A 20,939-nucleotide genomic window follows, 5' to 3' on the forward strand; every position below is an offset into this window, starting at 1 on the left:
TGATATCTATTATTTTAAAATTTTACCCTATTCACCTGTAGTGTCTCGCCTTAAAACAAACCTTACATAAACCCATTATAAATGTCATATTTACCTGTGCCTTTCCTGTCTAACAGATATGAATACAGAAATTGGATAAGGTTATCAAAACATTCCGCACTGCATAAATTATAAACTAAATATAGAGAAATCCGTATTAAAGCTACACGCATTCTGTAGTCAAGAGCAGTTAGTAATTTTCTCCGAGAATTAGCTGCTGCCACTTTAGGACCAGCCACAGCTGACGATCTCACGCATCCCATTCTCACACTACTCTTTACTTTCATTTAAGATTTTATTTAACTCATTTAAGACTGTTCTTGTGAGGATACTCGACAAAACGGACATTTTGGCATACATGTATGTTGTTCGTTCTAGCGCGAAAGAGAACTTGATACTGGCGCGCGTCTATCTGTGGGTCGTGTGTAGCCTATGTGTGTGTGTCAGGAGGACATTTACTGACAGCGCGTTCTCTTTTGTCTTGTCGCGCATGAATGGTTTAAAAGCATTTGCACGAATAAGAGCGGGATCATATAACGATAGCTTAGTCACCTGTTGTTGTTTCTGACGTTTCATCGCCTGTGCCGCAACCGCGATACCACGGAGGAGCAGGACCGAGCCTATGTCGATGCGCGCGCGTCCGCGTCCGGGAACATCGCGTGCCGTCTCGGTTTCCTTTCCGTCAACTTGTTTGTGAGGCGCCGCGCCAAACTCAGTTGTTTAAATAGCCATATTTCGCGTGTTTCTTTTATATAGGCCTATAGACTATGATTTTATGAAAACAAATTCTGTTTTTTTATTTAATTATATTTTCCTTAAATCATCCTGGCGACCCATTTTTTAAGTCTCGCGACCCACCCGAGGGTCGCGACCCAGGGTTTGAAAACCACTGCATTAGAGGTTCACATAGAGTTTGAAACAAAACTCACACACACATATCACAAAAACATGTCAATCACTTTGGATTAATTGTCTTACTTTTCGATAGGCAGAAGTTTACTCCCTGAAAAGACAGAAAACAAGAGAATTAATGTCTTAAGTAAATCTGAAGTATTATATTTTCACTATAAAATCACTATAAAATGACTGTATGTTTCTCTTGTTACAGTAGAAAAATTCAAAATAACAGACAAAAAAATGAGGCATGAACACATTTATGATCAGCACAAATTAAACACATTTGTTTGATGATGATGTACATCACAATGTCAGAGCCCTGACAGAAGTTTGTGAAATGGCCTTCGGTGTGTATGTTCACTTACTCACCAAAGGCCATTTCACAAACTACAACACAATGTTACGGACGGGACAGTTCTCCGTTACAGATGTGAACGCTCTGAAAGCGGCACTAAAAGACTGCTTTAAAACTTTCACAGAGACCTCAAACAGAAAGCACAAAGCCTGTCTTCGTTTTGTAATTTTAATCAATGTTTCAACAACCAATTGCCTGGATTTAATAAATAAGAAGTAAATATAGTAGAAAATAGATAATCACGACAGGAAGGTGCCGGCGCATGAACTGGAGCTCATCTCATAAATGAACCAAAGCTCAGCGTATAAGGTAGCCTACTTGCCTCACACTTACTTGAGAAATATATCTATAAAAAGCTTGAAATGTCTACTTTTAAACAGAACAATTCAAAACGAAAGAAAACAGACTGTTCTCTACTTATGTAATCCGTATGAAATGTGTATTTCTCTCTGGCGCGTTCACTACTGCAAAGATCGCGAGTCAGCATCATCAACTTCATCTTTGCAGCCAAAACACTGACACAGAAGACACTTGTTTATTAGTAAACAATTAAAATGTCTCTATATTTGACATATTCATAATCATTACTTTTGCCAGTTCTTTGTGACAGCTTTTAGGTGCTTTATTGGCAGCGCCACCCTTACATGTTACATGAACTCGTCACCACCGCATCAGCACCGAAAACATGGAGATTTTTTGCTTTTTGGGGGCATTTTGTTTGTGTTTAGGCTTTCTCAATTGTCTTTAGGTTAATGTTTCAGTTAACAGTTTTTCAGTTGTTTTCAGTTAATTTTTTACATAGAGTACTCTCGCGGCTGTAGACCGTAATGTTTTCTCTTGGTTCATGTCAGTCAGTATGAATCTGCTACAACCGTCAATATGCCAGCACATTCAGATAAGAAATAAAAGTGAACAAACAGAAACCATACATAAACATTTATTTTTCTTGCAGAACCACATTAGGAACTTGCCATCTCTAAAGAAAAACAAACATGCACAAACACCATATGTAAAGCTATATATTTAATTGAATGCAAAACTAATTTCTTGGTCTAACACACGCACACCACCACCACAACAACTCAACAATTTTTTTTAAACTGAATCAGCAATAATTCAATAATCTTTCCTCAAATGCAGTCTTATGTACAAACATGTAGTCCTCTAACTGTGTTTGCATTAACAAATGTTAAACGGTTAAATCACATGCATTAATAGGTTTAATTTGATAGCCTAAATATTTATACACTACTATTCAAAAGTTTGAACATCTCCTCATTCTTTATTATGACTATTTTACATAATTGAGATTAATAGTAAAGTCATTAGGCCGGTGGCGTGATTACTGATGAGCGACACCTGCACGACGCACTGGTCTCGTATCTCTCACGGAGGAGCGGAAGCATAAAAGGAGGAGTGATGACAGTGAAGGACAAGAGAGAAATAAGTATAAAAATATGTTATAAAATAAGTATAACAAGGCTTAATGTTGAAGTCTGTGTGTGTGTGTGTGTGTGTGTGTGTGTGTGTGTGTGTGTGTGTGTGTGTGTGTGTGTGTGTGTGTGTGTGTGTCCATTCTTAGAATAAAACATACATATGATTTTTTTATTATTAATGTTCACATGCAAAGCTGCATAACAAAAACAAAAAACACCTAAGCACAAAACCACAAGAGAAGATTAGTCAAAATGATTTATCTTACCTTTTTTTTTAAACAGGACTTGAGATAACCCTGAAAACAAATTAATTGTACATGTTGTTAACTGTAATGTGACAGTGAATCATTTAGTGCTCTCTGTTTAGTGATGTGGTTTGGTGAGAATTATTATTATAAACCAATAATTTAATGCTACAGTTTCTTCAAACATTGCATACTTCACACTTTCATAAAAATAATATTACATTGAAGTGCAATTACCCAGCAGTGGCCTAGAAATGATAGGACTACATTCAAAGGAACGAGGAGGAAATGAACCTACAGGAAGAGAAATCAAAAGTCAGAACAGATTCAGATCTGGAGAAAGCCAAGAACAGACACATCCAAAAGAACTAACAAACAAGAAAAGCTTTGGAATAGAAGTGGACTGATATGGATATTTCTGGCCCAAAACAATCTTTCAATAACCATTTGTATTGTTTTGTTTGTCGATGAACCCATAAAAACAGGTACGACTGTGTCCACCCTGAGCTTTATTGGAAATTGTATGTTGGTGGGTCAGTGTAACTCTAATAAGTTAAAACAGCATTCCCTTGTTTTATGTTACATCAAACTGATTGAATTTGTAGGTAGAATCAGGTAGAAATACCTCCTTAAAGCAACAACTGCACATGTTCACTTTTAGAGTGTATGTATGTGTGTTTATCAGTGTTTATAAGTTCATCTTTTGAAGACTTAGATTAAACTGCTTGATTCATATGGATTACGTTCACTTGCGTTTTATGAACTTTTTGAAGCATCAAAGTATAAACGGGGCTTGAGATACTCTCCCTGAAAACAAATTAATTTTACATGTTGTTAACTGTAATGTGAAAGTGAATCATTTAGTGCTCTCTGTTTAGTGATGTGGTTGGTGAGGCTTATAAACCAATAATTTAATACAACAGTTTCTTCAAACATTGCGTACTTCACACTTTCATATAAATAATATTGCATTGATGTGCAGTTACCCAGCAGTGGCCTAGAATTGATAGACCTAGGTTCAAAGGTCAGTGACTGAGCAGGTTGTTGACCTACAGGAAGAGAAATCAAAGGTCAGAACAGATTCAGATCTGGAGAAACAGCCAAGAACAGACCAAAAGAACTAACAAACAAGAAAAGCTTTGGAATAGGGATGGACTGATATGGATATTTCTGGCCCAAAACAATCTTTCAATAACCCTTTGTATTGTATTGTTGTCAATGAACCCATAAAAACAGGTACAAGAGCCATTTTTTGCACTCTTTCATTTCCAGTGAACGTTACTGAATTGTTCTGAATTGATGTTATGTTGGGAATTTTGTCTTAGCAAATACCACAAACACATTCTTGCAAGCACAAGAAACACCCACAGACTGAAAAGAACCACTGACCACATCCTCCCTAAAACTGAACATTTTATATCTTAAAGGGATAGTTCACTTTGAAATTAAATTTTGGTATGTTTTAGCTTACCTCAAGGGCATCCAAGATGTAGGTGTCTTTTTTTCCGCAGTAGTTTCAATTTTGATATTTTTAGGTCAAACCGTTCTTGTCTGTCAGTCATATAATGCAGGTCTATGGTCACTATCTCAAAGAGGTCGCCTTGGCTACGGTTTCTTTCCAATGAACTGCAGTAGCCAAGGCGACATCTAGTGTATATATCTATGCACCAGTCTGCGCACACGTCACACAGCAGGATGCGCGCGCGCCCTCAGATCACTTGGACGTGGCTGTGTTCAAGAGGTAAAAACGATTAAATACTGTTCGTTTTCTCACACAAACCGCTCGTTTCGTGTCTTAGGCCATCAATGTGTACTTACGATGGGGAATTGTTTAATTTGGACGATGGGGAATTGTTTTAATTTGGACTCTGTGCATGCTCTTTGAGGCGGTGACCATAGACAAGAACGGTTTGACCTAAAAATATCAAAATTGAAACTACTGTGGAAAAAAAGACACCTACATCTTGGATGCCCTTGAGGTAAGCTAAAACATACCAAAATTTAATTTCAAAGTGAACTATCCCTTTAACGAGGGCAACTCAACTACTCAAATGTATTAAACTGTGAAATGACAAGAAAAGCATATGAAATCCTTGCTGTCAGGGAAATACAAAACACACACATCCATACAGACAAAATCAGAGCCTTAAAACAGCACTGATATGAGACTGAAAAGAAGAGTCTATATATTTATTATATTACCAGTCAAGGCTCCAAAAGCCATGCCTAAAACACAAATTAATTTCACATCATCATGAGTTGTAGATATTAAATGTAAACTGTTACCTGACAATGAACTATTCTGAAATCATCAAGTAAAACATATTGAATCCTTGTCAGGGAAACACACACAGATATGAAACTGAAAAGAAGAGTCTATATATTAATATTCTTACCAGTAAAGCCTCCAAAAGCCATTCCTAAAACACAAATTAATTTCACATTAAAATGAGTTGCACACACCACATGTCTGTTAAGTGACAAAGAACTACAGTATGTTGAAATCATAATTTTAACTTGAAAAATGTGAGCGGAGCTTTTAACGTTACTCTGTGTGTACGCTCAATGGCTGGTATGAGAGACTTTTTGCACATTGCAGTAATCTAGATTGATATTAGAATATCCTATTACTAAAAGCTGGATGACTTGTGTTGCTGAATGACATTCAATTAATTTAAAATATATTATATGTTGGAGTAAGCTGACATGTATAAAAACATTTGTTTTACATCCAAATGAGATTAACACATCAAATGTACTATAGTAAATAGTCAAGTCACTTTTACACATACAATCATAGCACTAAACATCTGTCTGAAAACTTAGTCTACAAACACTAGTTTAACTTGACATACAGTATTGGCCATACATTTCATTGCTGTGACCCTGAAACAGCATTTGATTTCGATTACTTGAACAAACCAAATGTAAAATATGTAACAAGAACATCATTTTTGTAATGATAATATGAACAGACACAGACATCCTCACAAGTTCACAATCGTCGCACTAACCGTGTGTCTGCACTCTTCTCTGCAGCAGGGGTCCTTTCACAGTCTGTCTGCTGTCTTTATTAACGGCAATGAAGGCTGTATGAACACTGCTCACTCCTGCCTGAACACTGAGCTCCACTATCTTTCTCCTGATGCCCTCAACATCTGAATCACATGACCTCTCCTCCTGCTCCAGAGAACGGATCCGGGTCCGAGCCGCCAGCCGATGGACAGCCAACCTGCAAATAACATGGAGGAAATTTGTTGGATTTGAAAAGCAAAGAGTTGATATCATCCAATTCAATGTATTTCTGCGTCTTTGTGTGTGTTACCCAGTTTCCTCAGTTGGTTTGAGGCAGAAGTGGAGCTGGTTTGTTACTGGTTGATCTTTAAGCCTGTATTTGACCGTCACTTTTCCCTCAAAACCTCCTGAACGCTATAAGAGAGGGGTAGATTTTTTATCATCTAAACAAATGAGAGACACTAGTCTCTTATTCTCATTAAAGAAACACATGCTAAATCATCCCACCTCTCCTTTAAGTTGGGCGTAAATGAGTGCCCTTTGACCCTGGAAGAGCACTTTGATGGGTTGAGATAGTGTGTCAACAGTAATGCCATCTGGAAGGCTCCAATCCACAGAGATATTAAACACAGGAGGCTGCAGCGCAAACCTGAGGGACTGCATCACCTGATATAGTTTAAGAGAAAGAGAAACCATTGTGTCGTGTCTTTTCTTCCTTAACAAGCAGTAATGACCACTGACGACTTGAATTAAAATAAACGAACTCTTTACTGAAGTTTTGAACAGGAGTATACATATACAGCGCACACACATGGAGTCAATCTCATTTTCACTTCTATCTTTTTTTCTATCTGCGCGCTCTCGCCCACTATGCCTTATGGGTAGACTTTTCTTAAAGCTGAACAACCTTGTAAATGACAAAACTGTTTCTGTTATTATTAAAGATAATTAATTAAACATTTCTATTCTAATTAATTCACAACATCCTCCCCCCATGAACAAATGTTCATCAACTTAAATCTCTAATGCGTAAAGCAATTGAATGGGTCTCTTTAACACAGTCCCTGTGGATGTGCGAACAGCACAGGATCTAACTTTGCCATCTCGGCCTGGGAACAGCTCTTCAATTTTCCCTAATTTCCGGGTTTGTCTCGGCGTGTTGGCATCTCCTATGAGAACAATGTCACCCATCTTCATCTCAGAAGGTTTCTGTGTGTTGCAGGAATGTGCAGATTTCAGGTCCAGTAGATAGTCCTTCCTCCAGCGATTCCACAGGTTGGTCATGAGTCGGTTCCTGTATCTCCACCTTTTTGTCATATCCTCTTTATTCACAGTGGGATGATCATAGTCTGCTGGAAATGGTTTTGGAGGCAGTGAAGTGAGTCGTTCACCCACCAAGAAATGTGCTGGTGTTAGTGGCTGCGGCTCGTCGAGCTCATTGTGGACAAAGGTGAGGGGTCTGGAATTCAGTGTGGCCTCTACTTCTGCAAGGAGTGTGGACATTTCTTCAAAGGTGAGCGATGCCTTTCCTGGCACCTTCCTCAGGCTCGTTTTCACAGACCTTACAAGCCTCTCCCAAAATCCACCCCACCAGGCTGCTCGTTCTACAATGAAACGCCAAGTGATGCCCTTCCCTGAGAAGTATTCCAGAATTTGTGGATCTTTGATGGCTTTCCACAGCTCACTAAGGTCTTGGTTTGCTCTCTTAAAGGTTTTGGCAATGTCCGAATAGATGACCTTGCACAGCCCTCTTCTGGAAATAAATCGCTTGAGTGCTAACAAGAAACTTTCTGTTGACTGACTTGAAACCAGCTCCAAATGCACTGCTCTAGTGACAGCACATGTGAATCGAGCAACATAAGCCTTGCATAGTGCACGATCATTCTTCACATACAGTGGACCTGCAAAGTCTATGCCAGTTACTTCAAATGGGGGGGTCTCTGATATTCTGTCTCGTGGTAATGGAGCAGTGTCCTGCTGTGCAGGCTTTGCTTTAAATCTTTTGCACACAGTGCATTTTGACAGAATAGTTTTCACAATTTGTCTGGCTCGCAAAATCCAGTATCTACTTCTGATTTGTACTAGTGTGTCTCTCAGACCAGAATGCATGATAAATTCATGATTGTGCTGAACCAGCAGCTCACAATACCTGTCTTTGTTGGGCAGAATCCATGGATGTTTTTCTCTGTAACTGAAGTCTGACTGTTGCAGTCTGCCTCCAACACAGAGCAATTCATCTTTGTCAAGGAAAGGTTTTAGGTCTCTGATTTTTGAATCTGCATTCAGGGTCTTACCAGCTTTCAGCAAATTGATTTCATGACTAAAGCTGCTATCTTGTGTCACCTTTATCCAGTACTTCTCGGCCTCAAACATTTCCTCAGCAGTCAACTCGCCTCACATCTTGAACTTGCATTGTGCACAAACCGCTTGATCCAAGCGGTGACTCGCAGAACTCGCTTCAGCTTACTGTACTTCAGTAAATCCAGCACAGGTGTCATTCTCTTTTCGTCACTGCCGCTACTGAGTTGCACAATGATCTGCTGACCTTGCTTTAGCTCACTAGTCACATCCTCATCGCTTTGATCTTCATCGCTCTCTTCCAATGGATTCGGTGCAGTCAGAAATGAAGGTCCTTTCCACCACAGTTCACTTTCCTTCAGGTTAGCTGCAGTCTGACCTCTGGTGGGAAGGTCTGCAGGATTGAACTTGCCTTTACAGTGAGACCACATTGCAGGATTGGTTAAAGACTGGATTTCTGACACTCGGTTTGACACAAACTGTTTCCATTTGTGAGCTGGACTGCGAATCCACTGCAGCACAATCATCGAATCCGTCCACATGTGAACTTGATGGAGCTCCATATTCAGAGGCTTTAACAGACTGTTTCCTAGTCTTGCTCCAATCACTGCTCCCATCAGCTCAAGACGAGGTAGTGAGATCTTCTTCAGGGGGGCTACCCTGGACTTTGAAGCAACAAGGCATGTGGTCTTTGCTCCATCATCAGCTACTCGTAGCAGGTAAGCGACAGTACTATAAGCTTTCTCGCTTGCATCACAAAACACGTGGAGTTGATGTGCGTTGTGTCTGTGCACTGATTTTATTCCATACCAACGAGGAATGTGTATGTGGTGGATCTGTGGAAGTTCTGAACACCATCCTTGCCATTCTTGTGCAAGATCTGTGGGCAGCTCCTCATCCCAGCCGAGGCCTCGTATCCACATCTCTTGGAAAAGGCATTTCACTCGCACAGTGAATGGGGTAAGAAAGCCTATTGGGTCGAATATGCGAGCAGAGAGCTTTAGAACACTTCTTTTAGTATTCTCTCTTTTAGCTACAGCGTCCAGCAATGCAGTCAGGTCAAAGACGAATTCATCTGTTTTAGTTCTCCATACCAAGCCTAGTACCTTCAGCACTGATCCATGCGTTTCTGTCTCCTCTGCAGGTTCACTCATTGTTGTCTTCCATTTCTCCTTCAATGCAGCACAGTTGGTTGTCCACTTGCAAAGGTCCATGCCAGCTGCATACATAATCTCCCTTGCACCAGTAGTTATGGAGAAGGCATTTTCGACATCACTTGCACTTGAGATTAAGTCATCAACATAAAGTGATTCTTTTATTATCTTTACTACCTCAGGAAATTGGTCTTCGTATTCCTTCAGATGCTTTCTCACTGTAGCTGCCAGGAGGAATGGGCTGGGGGACACTCCAAACACCACTCTCGTCATCCGTAGCACACGCAGCTTCTCACCTGCGTCTTCATGGGGTGGTGCAGTGAGCCAGAGGAACCGCACTGCATCTCTGTCCTTCTCAGCAAGAGAAATCTGCAAGAAAGCCTTCTTGATGTCTGCGGTAAATGCAATCTCATTCAATCTTAATTTTATTAGTATGCTGAGCAGATCTGGATTCAGGTTAGGACCAGTAAGTAGACAGTCATTTAATGATGGAAAGCCAATGTCATGTGATGAAGCATCAAACACTACTCTGAGCTTTGTTGTTACCTTGTCTTCTCGAAGAACAGCATGATGAGGCATGTAATACTTTACAGCGTTTGGAGATGATCCATCCTCCATCACGTCTTCGACGATGCCTTGCTCAAGGTAGTCATTCACAACTTCATTATATCTGTGATACAGCACCACATCTGACTGCAACTTTCTTTTAAGCCCTTCAAATCTTTTCCTTGCGATTCTATAGTTATCTGGGAGTTCTGGTTTGTCAGGTCGCCATGGCAGCTCAACTTCATATCGCCCGTTTTTGTACTGAGTTGTTTTTTCAAACATGTGAAGAGCCTCCTCTTCTTCAGGGCGGTCTGTCTGCTGCATGGTAATGCCAAGGGACTCTATTTCCCAGAAGGCTTTCAGACGTTCTGAGACCAGCGTGTCTTCATTCATTTGTATGTGCATGCATGCTGCGTCAGAAACACTGGACATTGTGACTGGGCCCTGCACTGACCATCCAAAAATGCTCTCAATGGCCACAAGAGCATCTGTGATTCTTTCCACTTGGCCTGACACTATATGCCAATAATAGTCTGCACCAATCAGCATAGACAACTCTGTATCACAAGTGCTGGGGTCTGGGTAGTCTGCCAACTGCAAGCCTTTTCGTTTCAACTCTGCTTGGATGTGCTCACCTGGAATCTTCATCACAGCACTGCACACTTGAGGGGTCTCGAGTGCTTCTACTTCCACCTTCTGCTCTTTGTTCCAGATGCTTTGCAGAATGACTTTAACTGTGTTGCGACTTGATGTTACTGGTGCTCCAGAGCCAAAGGTATGAAGAGTGAACGTTTCTTGCTTTGTCACAGGCAATTTTAAAGCTCTTACTGTGTTCTCAGTGATGAAGCTTCTCTGACTGCCCCCATCCAGTAAGCAGCGAATGCTTTTACGTCCAACGGGTCCTTCTGCCCATGCTCTTACAGTCTGAAGAAGCACAGCGTTCTGTTTATTGGGCTGGATCTTAACAGAATGTGAAGTAAATGAAGAAACTACATAATCTTTGTAGTCAGTGTCTGAAGTGTTTGTTTCTCCTTTCTCACACACAGCACTATGATGTCTGCCTCCACACACATTACAGCACACCTTGGCTTTACAGAATCTTGCAATGTGCTTTGGCCCAAGACAAACAAAGCATCGTCCCAGTTTCATCAATTTTACCTTTCGTGCAGCAATATCAGTTCCTGGACACAGTTCTGTTTTGTGTGCTGTACTGTCACAGAAAAGACAGTTCTGTATTCTTTGGCTGGTGGTTTGCAGTACTGCAGCTGACGGCATGTGATGCCTTTTCTGCTTCATTTCAATTGATGTTTCTGGTCTTTTAAATGGTTTATGATAGCTCTGGCTGTCTTTGGAATGGGCTTTATGCAGAGCTGCACTACTTCCTGAACTTCAGCCAGCTCTTTGTTTCCTGTCTGCCATTATTGGACAAACTGATTAATCCAGGTGTGTCTGATTATTGTTACTGAGGTCAGGCACACCTGGATTAATCAGTTTGTTCAATAATGGCAGACAGGAAACAAAGAGCTGGCTGAAGTTCAGGAAGTAGTGCAGCTGTGCATAAAGCCCATTACCTGGCTTAATCAGTTGCATGGCTCTTTCTCTGCTCAGAATCTCTTTCTGTAGAAATTCCATAACTTCTGAGACCTTCCATTCATCACTGGTTCCTCTTTGGCGACTGTACTGAAGAGCAATGTCGTCTGGAATCATCTGTAGCAGAACAGGGCATAGCAGGCTGCCGTATGCCTCTGATGCAACACCCAGCGATTCTAAGCTCCGGATCTGTACTTCACATTCATCGTAGAGTTGTCTCAGAGCACTGACATCGTGTGATTTCTTTACTGGGCAGAGATTCAACAACTTGGTCATATGCGCATTAATGAGCAGATCCTTTCTTCCGAACCGGTTCTGAAGCAGATCGATCGCGTGATCGTAATTGCCGTCTGTCAACATCAGTCCCGCTATTGCCTTTGAAGCAGCGCCGGTTACATATGTCTTTAAATAATTAAACTTCTCTGTTTTGCTCAGCGCGTCGTTTCTGTGAATAGCGGTTTCAAACTGATTCCAAAAGTCTTGCCACAAGCTAATTTCACCGCTGAACTTGCTGATAATTAACTTGGGTAACTTAACTGTCTGTCCGCGCTGCAATGGCACTGCGTCACACGGCCTGCTGTTGGTGCTTTCCCGGATTCTCTGCATCACGCGCCGCACGCGAGCCTTTGCGCTGATGACTCGCTCTCCAAACTCCTCTGCATCAACAACTTCATTTTCCAAATCATCCATTTCTGTACACTCCTCTATTTCGCGATCTAACTCCAGCAGCGTTTCCTCTTTTGCAGATAACAGAGCTAACAGTTCACATAATCTGTCAACAATCGGATCATCTTTGCCAACCTCTGTTTCTATGTCTTGCAAAAGTCTCGTCGTGGAACCGCGTACAGCTCTCCGTTTTCTGAGTAGTCTTTCAAGTCGCTCCGCCATTTCGGATGTTGCCTGCAAGTTATCCCGGGTTTTCGGCACCAAAGTTTGTCGTGTCTTTTCTTCCTTAACAAGCAGTAATGACCACTGACGACTTGAATTAAAATAAACGAACTCTTTACTGAAGTTTTGAACAGGAGTATACATATACAGCGCACACACATGGAGTCAATCTCATTTTCACTTCTATCTTTTTTTCTATCTGCGCGCTCTCGCCCACTATGCCTTATGGGTAGACTTTTCTTAAAGCTGAACAACCTTGTAAATGACAAAACTGTTTCTGTTATTATTAAAGATCATTAATTAAACATTTCTATTCTAATTAATTCACAACACATTGAGACATTTGACTAGGAAACATCTGTGCCTGTGAAATCCAGTGGAGAGCTTTACTTTGGGCTGCATGCGGTCGGTGCCTGTGATGAACTGAGCGTGACCAGATCCTTCCCTGGCCATTCCTGTGATGAGGGCGGTACTTGCACCCCCACCAATCCCGAATGAGAAACACCTGATACACAATAAACTCTGTTACTGTAAGTGATGAAGAGATGAAAGATGGGAAGATCAAACCCAGCAGACCTTTACCTGTGAGAGTGAACATGATGTTTCACCAGGTCCAGCACCTCTTTAGTGTTTCCCACCGCTCCATCAGTGAAGATAAACAGCTGAAGAGAGAAAAACATCTTAAAGGGATAGTTCACCCAAAAATGAAAATTCTGTCATGTCGTTCCCAATCTATAAAACTTTTGTTTATCTTTGATGCACAAATGAAAATATTTTTAATGAAACCTGAGATTTCTGTCCCGGCATTGAAAGTAGATTTATGTTTAGATTTACTTAAAAAAATTCATAAAACATAAGTATACGTAATCCATATAAATCGAGCAGTTTAATCCAAGTCTTCTGAAGAGACACGATTGCTGTATATTATGAACAGATTCAATTTAGGCTTTTATTCACATCTAAACTTGGTAAACACAGAGATTCAAAGGTATGGGTTTAATACACGAGAACCAATGAGGTTTGTTCTGGCGCGTCATGCATGAACATCATTGAACATCAACTACAGATCCACTGGCCAGGGCTGCCTTTATCATCGTGAGCCTAAATAGAGCGTAGAGTGTAAGACTGAAAATACTGGTTGAGGCCTGATTTATGGGACAAAAGGGCCCGGCTGGCTAATTAACATTTGAACTCACACACAAGCAAATGAACTAACAACAAAGAACTCACACAAGAACATGGTTTAATGCGAATGTTTATCATTGACTGTTATGCTTTTGGTGTCATTTGAAATGTCTCAAAGTGAGTGGTACAGATATCTCATATCCAGATAGATAAAATAAAAGGAAATGAGGTTTATAGAAGTTCATAGAAAACTGGTTTATAGATAAGGCCAGATAAGGCAACCCCCCTTCTGTGGGATAGAAGCCATTTAAGGGTGGTCTCACCCCATCCCCCATGTCACCTGGTCAGGAGAGAATAAAGGAAGGTGTTCTGGCCTTCTCTGGCTCTTCTTCTTGGCTGGGTACGAATGGAGTAGGTGGTCTCTCTTTCTCTCTCTCTCTCTCCCCCTCTCTCTCTCTCTCTCTCTCTCTCTCTCTCTCTCTCTCTCTCTCTCTCTTTCCCTTTTTCTCTCTCTCTCTATCTCAGGTAGGCTACAAGCTGGGTAAGATTCTTTGGTGTAACCAATGTATAACCATGCTCTAGATATTTGAATTGATTGTGGAATTGATCTCTGATATCTGAAATATTAAATTGCTACAATGTGATTATTCCAACTGATTTTGACATTGTTCATTTAATGGTTAAAAGGAATAGTCAAACATTCGCTCACTTTTAGTGAGGCACAGATATTATTAAAACCTTTCATTTATGGAGTCAGATGAATTAACGAGTAAATACATATGATTAATGTATTACAAATTTAACCAACCAATACTTTGCATGAGTGAGGACAGAACACGTGATAACCTTCCCCGTGTATTGGCGAACCGGAGATTGGACTAATATAGCAGGCCTAAAATGGTGACCCTGACGTGATCTCAAAACAGATCAAAACAGTTTCACGAGACGTCCTTTCCAGCAAGTATTGGGATTTTAAAATCAACAAGAGGTTTGAACATCTTCTCTTTCTTCCGCCGCGATGGTAAGTAAACTTTTTCTGCCCTTTATAGAAGTGTTGAAGAAATGTTTGCATTGTTTACGGGTCGGAATTAAAGCCCTTTGTTTAGAACGTGATGCGGTAGCTAGATGAAGAATGAAAACCCTTGTGCATTAGATTTTAAAGATCTCCTTGTTTTGCCTAGGCAACAGGAAACGAAACCTAAAGTGAGAATAACATCTTCCAAATAATTCATAACTCGATGAAGAGCTGAAAAAGTAAAGCCTAAAAGTTTTCAAATCAGGCGCATGTTTTCCGGCCATTGTTGAAACCAGCAACATGTGAAGAGAATGAGCAAACTAACAGAAAACAGAGAAAAAAAATCTAAGTTTGTAAACGATCGGAAAACACATGATTTTATAAATAAAAAGGCAGATTGATGCATTGTTTATGAAAATAAAATTTTGGGAAAACAGGATGATATGATGTACAGGCTAAAACTCAAATATTAAGGCTATTGCTAAATGCTATTGGCATGCTGTTTTCAAAACGCTCAAGGCTATGCTAAATGCTAAAGCCATGCTGTGCAAAGAGTATAGAAGCCCAAGAGGCGAAACTCTGTTGTGTTATGGGTAACAGTCTGTAGATGGCGCTGCGGAGGCGCGTCCGCCATTATGGACTGAAAGCTGCTGAAATCGTTAGCGGTAATAGATGGTGGTGTCTGATTAATTACTGAGATCTTATGGCACCACTTCCATTTTAGTACTGTTTATAGTTCATGTGTGCACTTGCTAGATTGCACATCTTTTTTGTACCTTTCTGCCTGTAATAGGACATTCACAGATTGTTTTTGTTCTTGCCATTGAAACGTTCACTGTGTGCACTTTCACTGAAGATGTTGAAAAAACAAGTTGTTAATATTTTTGTGATATTCTATGTAAAAGATAAACTGTCTTTAGAAATGTTCATTAATAATTGTATTTATTTATTTATTTATTTATTTTTCCAAATCATATATATGGTGATGTTCACTAATTTCAAAATCAACATTTGAATAAATATCTTATTACTGTGTGTCTGCCTATATATTATTTCATGAATTTCTGTTATTCATATAACAAGGAAAATGCATAATAGAACATAAATATTGATAGATTAAAGGTTTGCAGTAATTTTATAATTGTATCTTTGCAAACCGTAAGTGGTAGGCTAATGAAGCCGATTCGGTGGGGGACATACCCTTACGAAAAAGTACTATAGGAATCTTATAGTATTTTGGGACAAAATATTATAGTAATCTTATAGGACTACTATAGTAATTTGGGACATACTATAGAAGTACGATAAGACTACTATAGAAATACTATAGCAGCTTTAAAATATTATACAGAACATCACAGAAGTATGTTATGTTCTGTAACACTCTATAATATCCTAGAGCCGCTATAGTATTTCTATAGTAGGCCTAGTCTTATAGTACTTCTATAGTAATATTTTGTCCCAAAATACTATTTTCCTAAGGGTAATTAGGCCATGCATAACCAACACAGACGTAACATTTTCTGTCTTTTAACGTCGGTCATCCTCATTAATGTATTTTAAATTGTTTAAAATATGACTTTTAACAATTTGTTGTTAAAATGACTTTTAACAATCATATCTAAACGAATTGTTTATATATGACGGCCAGAAAAAATTAAGTTTTGTTAGGTTAAGTTGGTTCAGTGCCATTGACTCCCATTATTTTTCGGCGTTTTCCTTCAGTTTTCAGTCCATAATGGCGGCCGCGCCGTCACGTCATGGGGGAAACTGTTGCTATGGAGCGTTCTATTGAGTTTCGCCTCTTGGGCTTCTATACTCTTTGTGCTGCGTCCAAGGCTAATGCTAAATGCTGGCTGACTGGTAGGCCCAAAAGCCACATTGAAAACATTAATATCCTATACTAAACCTAAACTAATCTTGATAGACTCTATTTTAAACAAAAAGACAAGTCGATACATTTGTTTAAAAGCAAGGTTGAGAAAAACAGGATGATGTGATACATATTCATGTTTGCAATGATTCTGTTTGGATTTTCAAAATTGAAATTGTGCTTAACACATCGTGCACATAGAACACAATTTGGTCGTTTGTGCTACAACATGCACATAGGCTAATTTAAAGTTTATTCTTTAAACACAGGATTACTTTACTGTAAGTGTAGTTGAAACACTTAGGCAAAGGTGATATAGATGTTGTATTCTATTGTTTTGCTGTGGGTGTATTTGGAACACTTAGGTAAAAGGTTGTAGATGTTGTATTCTAGGCCATGTGTCCTCTGTAAACTGAAGTAAACGCGTGTGTCTGTGCTGAATTTGATGGCTATAATGTGATTTACAATGAATTTGAAAATCAGAAACAGCGAACGCATCTCATTAATCCTGAAACAAAAACCTTTTCATAAGGCTTCAGAGAACGAAATATTGTCACGTTTGAATTAATTCTGAATTACTCAGATTTGTTTTTACCAAAATAGATTACCGGATTCGTATATTACCACAAGGTTGCGTCAGAGATTAACGACGGTTAATAACTGATATCAGGAAGTGTGCGGGCTGCTTGGATGAGAGGATGGGTTAGTTCGACTAGGATCAGCAAGATGCTAGCTTGAACGCTTCCGATGACTTCTGTTCTAATTTAATGTTACTTTAATGTTGTGCGTGAACAATCACGTGCCTGGCTAATCCAAAGCTATTAAAGAGAAGTAAAGTTGATCTGCTGGCGTCTTTAATGGTGGCAAAAACCTACTAAAGTAAAACGATTGAATTAAGTTCCTGAAGGGCATCCAAGAGGGCTACTGAATATATCTTTGATTGTTTCGCGTTGGGATTACGGCAACGTCCTAGATATTTAGCCATTGCCCCAGCTTCTGATCTTCGGGACTGACCACTTGTGTCGTGCATCCTTATGGTGCGTTCACACCGGACGCCAATAGCGCGTCAGGCGCGAGTGATTTCAATGTTAAGTCAATGCAAAGACGCGTTACGCGCGTAAAAATTCCTGCGGCGCGAATGAGGCGTAGAGCGCGGCACGATAGACGCGAATATGCCTCGTTCGCGCGAATAGCGCGAATTGAGCGTCTGGCGCGCTAAGCGCGTTACGCGCGAATGATTTTATTAGTGCTATTTGTGCATTCACGCGTTTGACGCGAATTCGCGTCTGCCGCCCGAGTTGAAAAATCTGAACTTCTGCGTCAATTCGCGCCGCGTTAACCAATCAGGAGCCTGCTTGCTGCTGTCACGTGGTGAAGTGACAGTTTAAGATGTTATTTTATGTTTGGCCTCAATCAATTATTTTGTAATATGACTAAAATGCACAACAAAGCAAATCTTTCACATAAAAATTCGATTTCAATATATGAGAGATAATCATTTTGTATTGAATGCTATTTATTCCATATCTATTCTAGATTATATGAAACATAATTATTCTAATGTAAAGACAACAAACACAATTTAGTGTATAAAAACAAAAATCACAGGACAGGTTTCACTTTTGGAGGCTGGCTCCATTTATTATCAAAACAAAAATAAATGACAGATTAGGTGGGTGCGGGCGAGGGTGAACCTCACGTCGGGCTGTAGAGCGCGGGCTCGTCAGGCAGCGACCACTCGAGGCCGAGGCCTTACGGCCTACGCTGTCCTCGTCAGCGTCCTCACCGTTAGGTCCACCAAACCTAGCTCCTGGAGCAAATTGTGAAACTCCTGAAACCCTCCGGGAGGGTCTGGTGGACCCGAGTACAGCGACGATGTCCCCTACGCAGCTGTTTCTGCTCTCCAGAGCATATACGAGCGGTGACTCTCTCGATTAATGCTAATGCTAATGCTCGATAAACATCTAAAAAAGATGGCCGCCAATGGGTTTCGAAACTTTCGCCTCTGACGCGCGTAAATTTCGCTTCAAACTTTTGTTTTTACGCGCGTCAATTTCGCTCTTGACACGCGAATTAACACAAAGTGGTCAAGCGTCAAACTAGACGCGGCAGGCGCGAATTTGACGCGCTATTCGCATCCGGTGTGAACGCAGCATTAGGAGAAGGACTGCAAAGCGATATAGTTTCCTTATCTATAAACGGAAAAATATAAAGTAAGAGTAAATAGAAGAATCAAACGTTATAATGGCCATTTAAAAAGACTAAATGAGAAGAAAAGGTATTTGAAACCTAGCAAAGAAAAAAGAGAAACAGCGAATGTACATCTTATCAGCCCTGAGCCAAAAAGACTTTTAATATTCAAATGTATTGACATGATAAATAGCAGAGACTCGACCATGTGTTTAGCATGTGCTGGCGGTTCATTGAGTGTTAACAACGACAGAGTCCCTCATTGGCTTTCAGCCAATTATTATTGGAGTGCTTGGAAGATCAGAGGGCCCATGATTTCTCAAACATACCACTAATAACAGAAACATAAAGAAAAATATAGATAAATCTGAAGTGTGAGCGCTTCAATCAATTACAAAATGTACAATTCAACTCTGTCATCGACTGTGACTTAGCCAGATCAATACACACACACACTCTCAAACACACTCCCTCACAGACACACACACAAACACTCTCTGTCACAGACACAGATAAACACACACACACACACACACACACACACACACACACACACACACACACACACACACACACACACACACACTCTCTCTCACAGGCAAAAACACACTCTGACATTCTAAAAAACACTCACACAAACAAACAAAACCATTGATCCTACCATTTATTTGATTATTTGGTTTACACCGACCTCTTGCTGCATTTCTGAAACTTATTTAGATTTCTGCATTTTTTCCTTTGAGTAATTAAGAAAAACATTTCTGAAACTTATTTTGATTTCTGCATTTAAACTTATTTTGATTTTAATTTCTGAAACTTATTTTGATTTGAATCCCTGAAACTTATTTTGATTTCCTTTGAGTAATTCAGACAAACATTTCTGAAACTTATTTTGATTTAATTTCTGAAACTTATTTTGATTTCTGCATTTAAACTTATTTTGATTTTAATTTCTGAAACTTATTTTGATTTGAATCCCTGAAACTTATTTTGATTTCCTTTGAGTAATTCAGACAAACATTTCTGAAACTTATTTTGATTTAATTTCTGAAACTTATTTTGTTTTCTGCATATTTGTATATTGTCCATTTTACTTGCAACAATGTATTTGGACATCAATTCAATTGAATCTCTATGTTTGGTTACACCAAAATTTTGCTGACACTCTTCATGAAATGTTGTTTGAACCCAGCACTGGTTGTTTTGTTAGAATGCCATTTATTTAAATGTTTCTAGAAACAGGGTAAGAGCTTGTAAGATCTTCCTTTGTCCTTCCTTGATCCTCTATAGGAGTACTATTGGCGTGGTAATTAAAAATCAGGTAATTAATGAGACCAAATGTACCACTCACAATTGCTGACATGAACATGGTATTTTACATTGAACATGACATGATTTTTCTTTATTGCATTATGCGTTCCTATGCATTTCCTTACGACTGTAAGTTCATATGTGCTCAATCGTGACGCGGACATTTAAGATGCTTTTCAGGTGTCGCACACAAAGCCGTGTGGACCAAAGGAGAACCCTTTCATCCACTGAGGTCTGCCCAGACCACTGTACCGCTGGAGGTGACAGGATTGGTCAAGAAGGGTCAGATCATCACCGTGGAGAAGGTGCCAGGGAAGCGGAAGTTTCCCCACACGTCAACTGAACAAGTCACAAAAGGTCCAGACTGACTCTATGAACTTTGCTCACGTCACAGGATTACAGGAAGAGAACCTGAACGCATTCATCCACCTGCTGGACTCAAGCTATACACCTGGTGGGAACAGGTGTTCTGCAGGTGAACACCGCCCACTGAGCTTCTACAGATGCCAACATTGCAAAGACAATTTTTTTGCTACATCTTCAAGGATTATAAAAAACGTCTTACTGTGACCCCGTAAGTGTTCATCGGAATGTGACCCACGGGATCAAGGAGGGAAACTGTAAGACTGAAAATACTGGTTGAGGCCTGATTTATGGGACAAAAGGGCCCGGCTGGCTAATTAACATTTGAACTCACACAAGCACATGAACTAACAACAAAGAACTCACACAAGAACATGGTTTAATGCGAATGTTTATCATTGACTGTTATGCTTTTGGTGTCATTTGAAATGTCTCAAAGTGAGTGGTACAGATATCTCATATCCAGATAGATAAAATAAAAGGAAATGAGGTTTATAGAAGTTCATAGAAAACTGGTTTAGAGATAAGGCCAGATAAGGCAACCCCCCTTCTGTGGGATAGAAGCCATTTGAGGGTGGTCTCACCCCATCCCCCATGTC

General features: G+C 39.9%; 2 protein-coding genes across 2 annotated transcripts in view; both read right to left on the reverse strand.

The window, feature by feature from the left end:
- Positions 1–20,939, reverse strand: part of LOC309490088 (von Willebrand factor A domain-containing protein 5A-like) — a 65,445-nt gene that overhangs the window by 34,356 nt on the left and 10,150 nt on the right. The window contains exons 9-15 of the mRNA XM_082159092.1: positions 13,046–13,125; positions 12,854–12,968; positions 6,495–6,653; positions 6,298–6,401; positions 5,987–6,204; positions 5,369–5,392; positions 5,175–5,198 (exon numbers count right to left, since the gene is read on the reverse strand). Coding sequence (XP_082015218.1) covers positions 5,175–5,198; positions 5,369–5,392; positions 5,987–6,204; positions 6,298–6,401; positions 6,495–6,653; positions 12,854–12,968; positions 13,046–13,125 — 724 coding nt within the window. The remainder of the gene's footprint in view (positions 1–5,174; positions 5,199–5,368; positions 5,393–5,986; positions 6,205–6,297; positions 6,402–6,494; positions 6,654–12,853; positions 12,969–13,045; positions 13,126–20,939) is intronic.
- Positions 6,732–12,708, reverse strand: LOC309490083 (uncharacterized protein). Its single transcript, XM_082159083.1, has 2 exons — positions 11,557–12,708; positions 6,732–11,343 (listed from the first exon to the last, which is right to left on the reverse strand). The coding sequence occupies exons 1-2, from the start codon at positions 12,605–12,607 to the stop codon at positions 8,372–8,374; spliced, it is 4,023 nt and encodes a 1,340-aa protein (XP_082015209.1). The 5' UTR covers positions 12,608–12,708; the 3' UTR covers positions 6,732–8,371.

Source organism: Leuciscus leuciscus (genome assembly GCF_965113295.1).
Source record: "Leuciscus leuciscus genome assembly, chromosome: 25".
Classification (NCBI taxonomy): domain Eukaryota; kingdom Metazoa; phylum Chordata; class Actinopteri; order Cypriniformes; family Leuciscidae; genus Leuciscus; species Leuciscus leuciscus.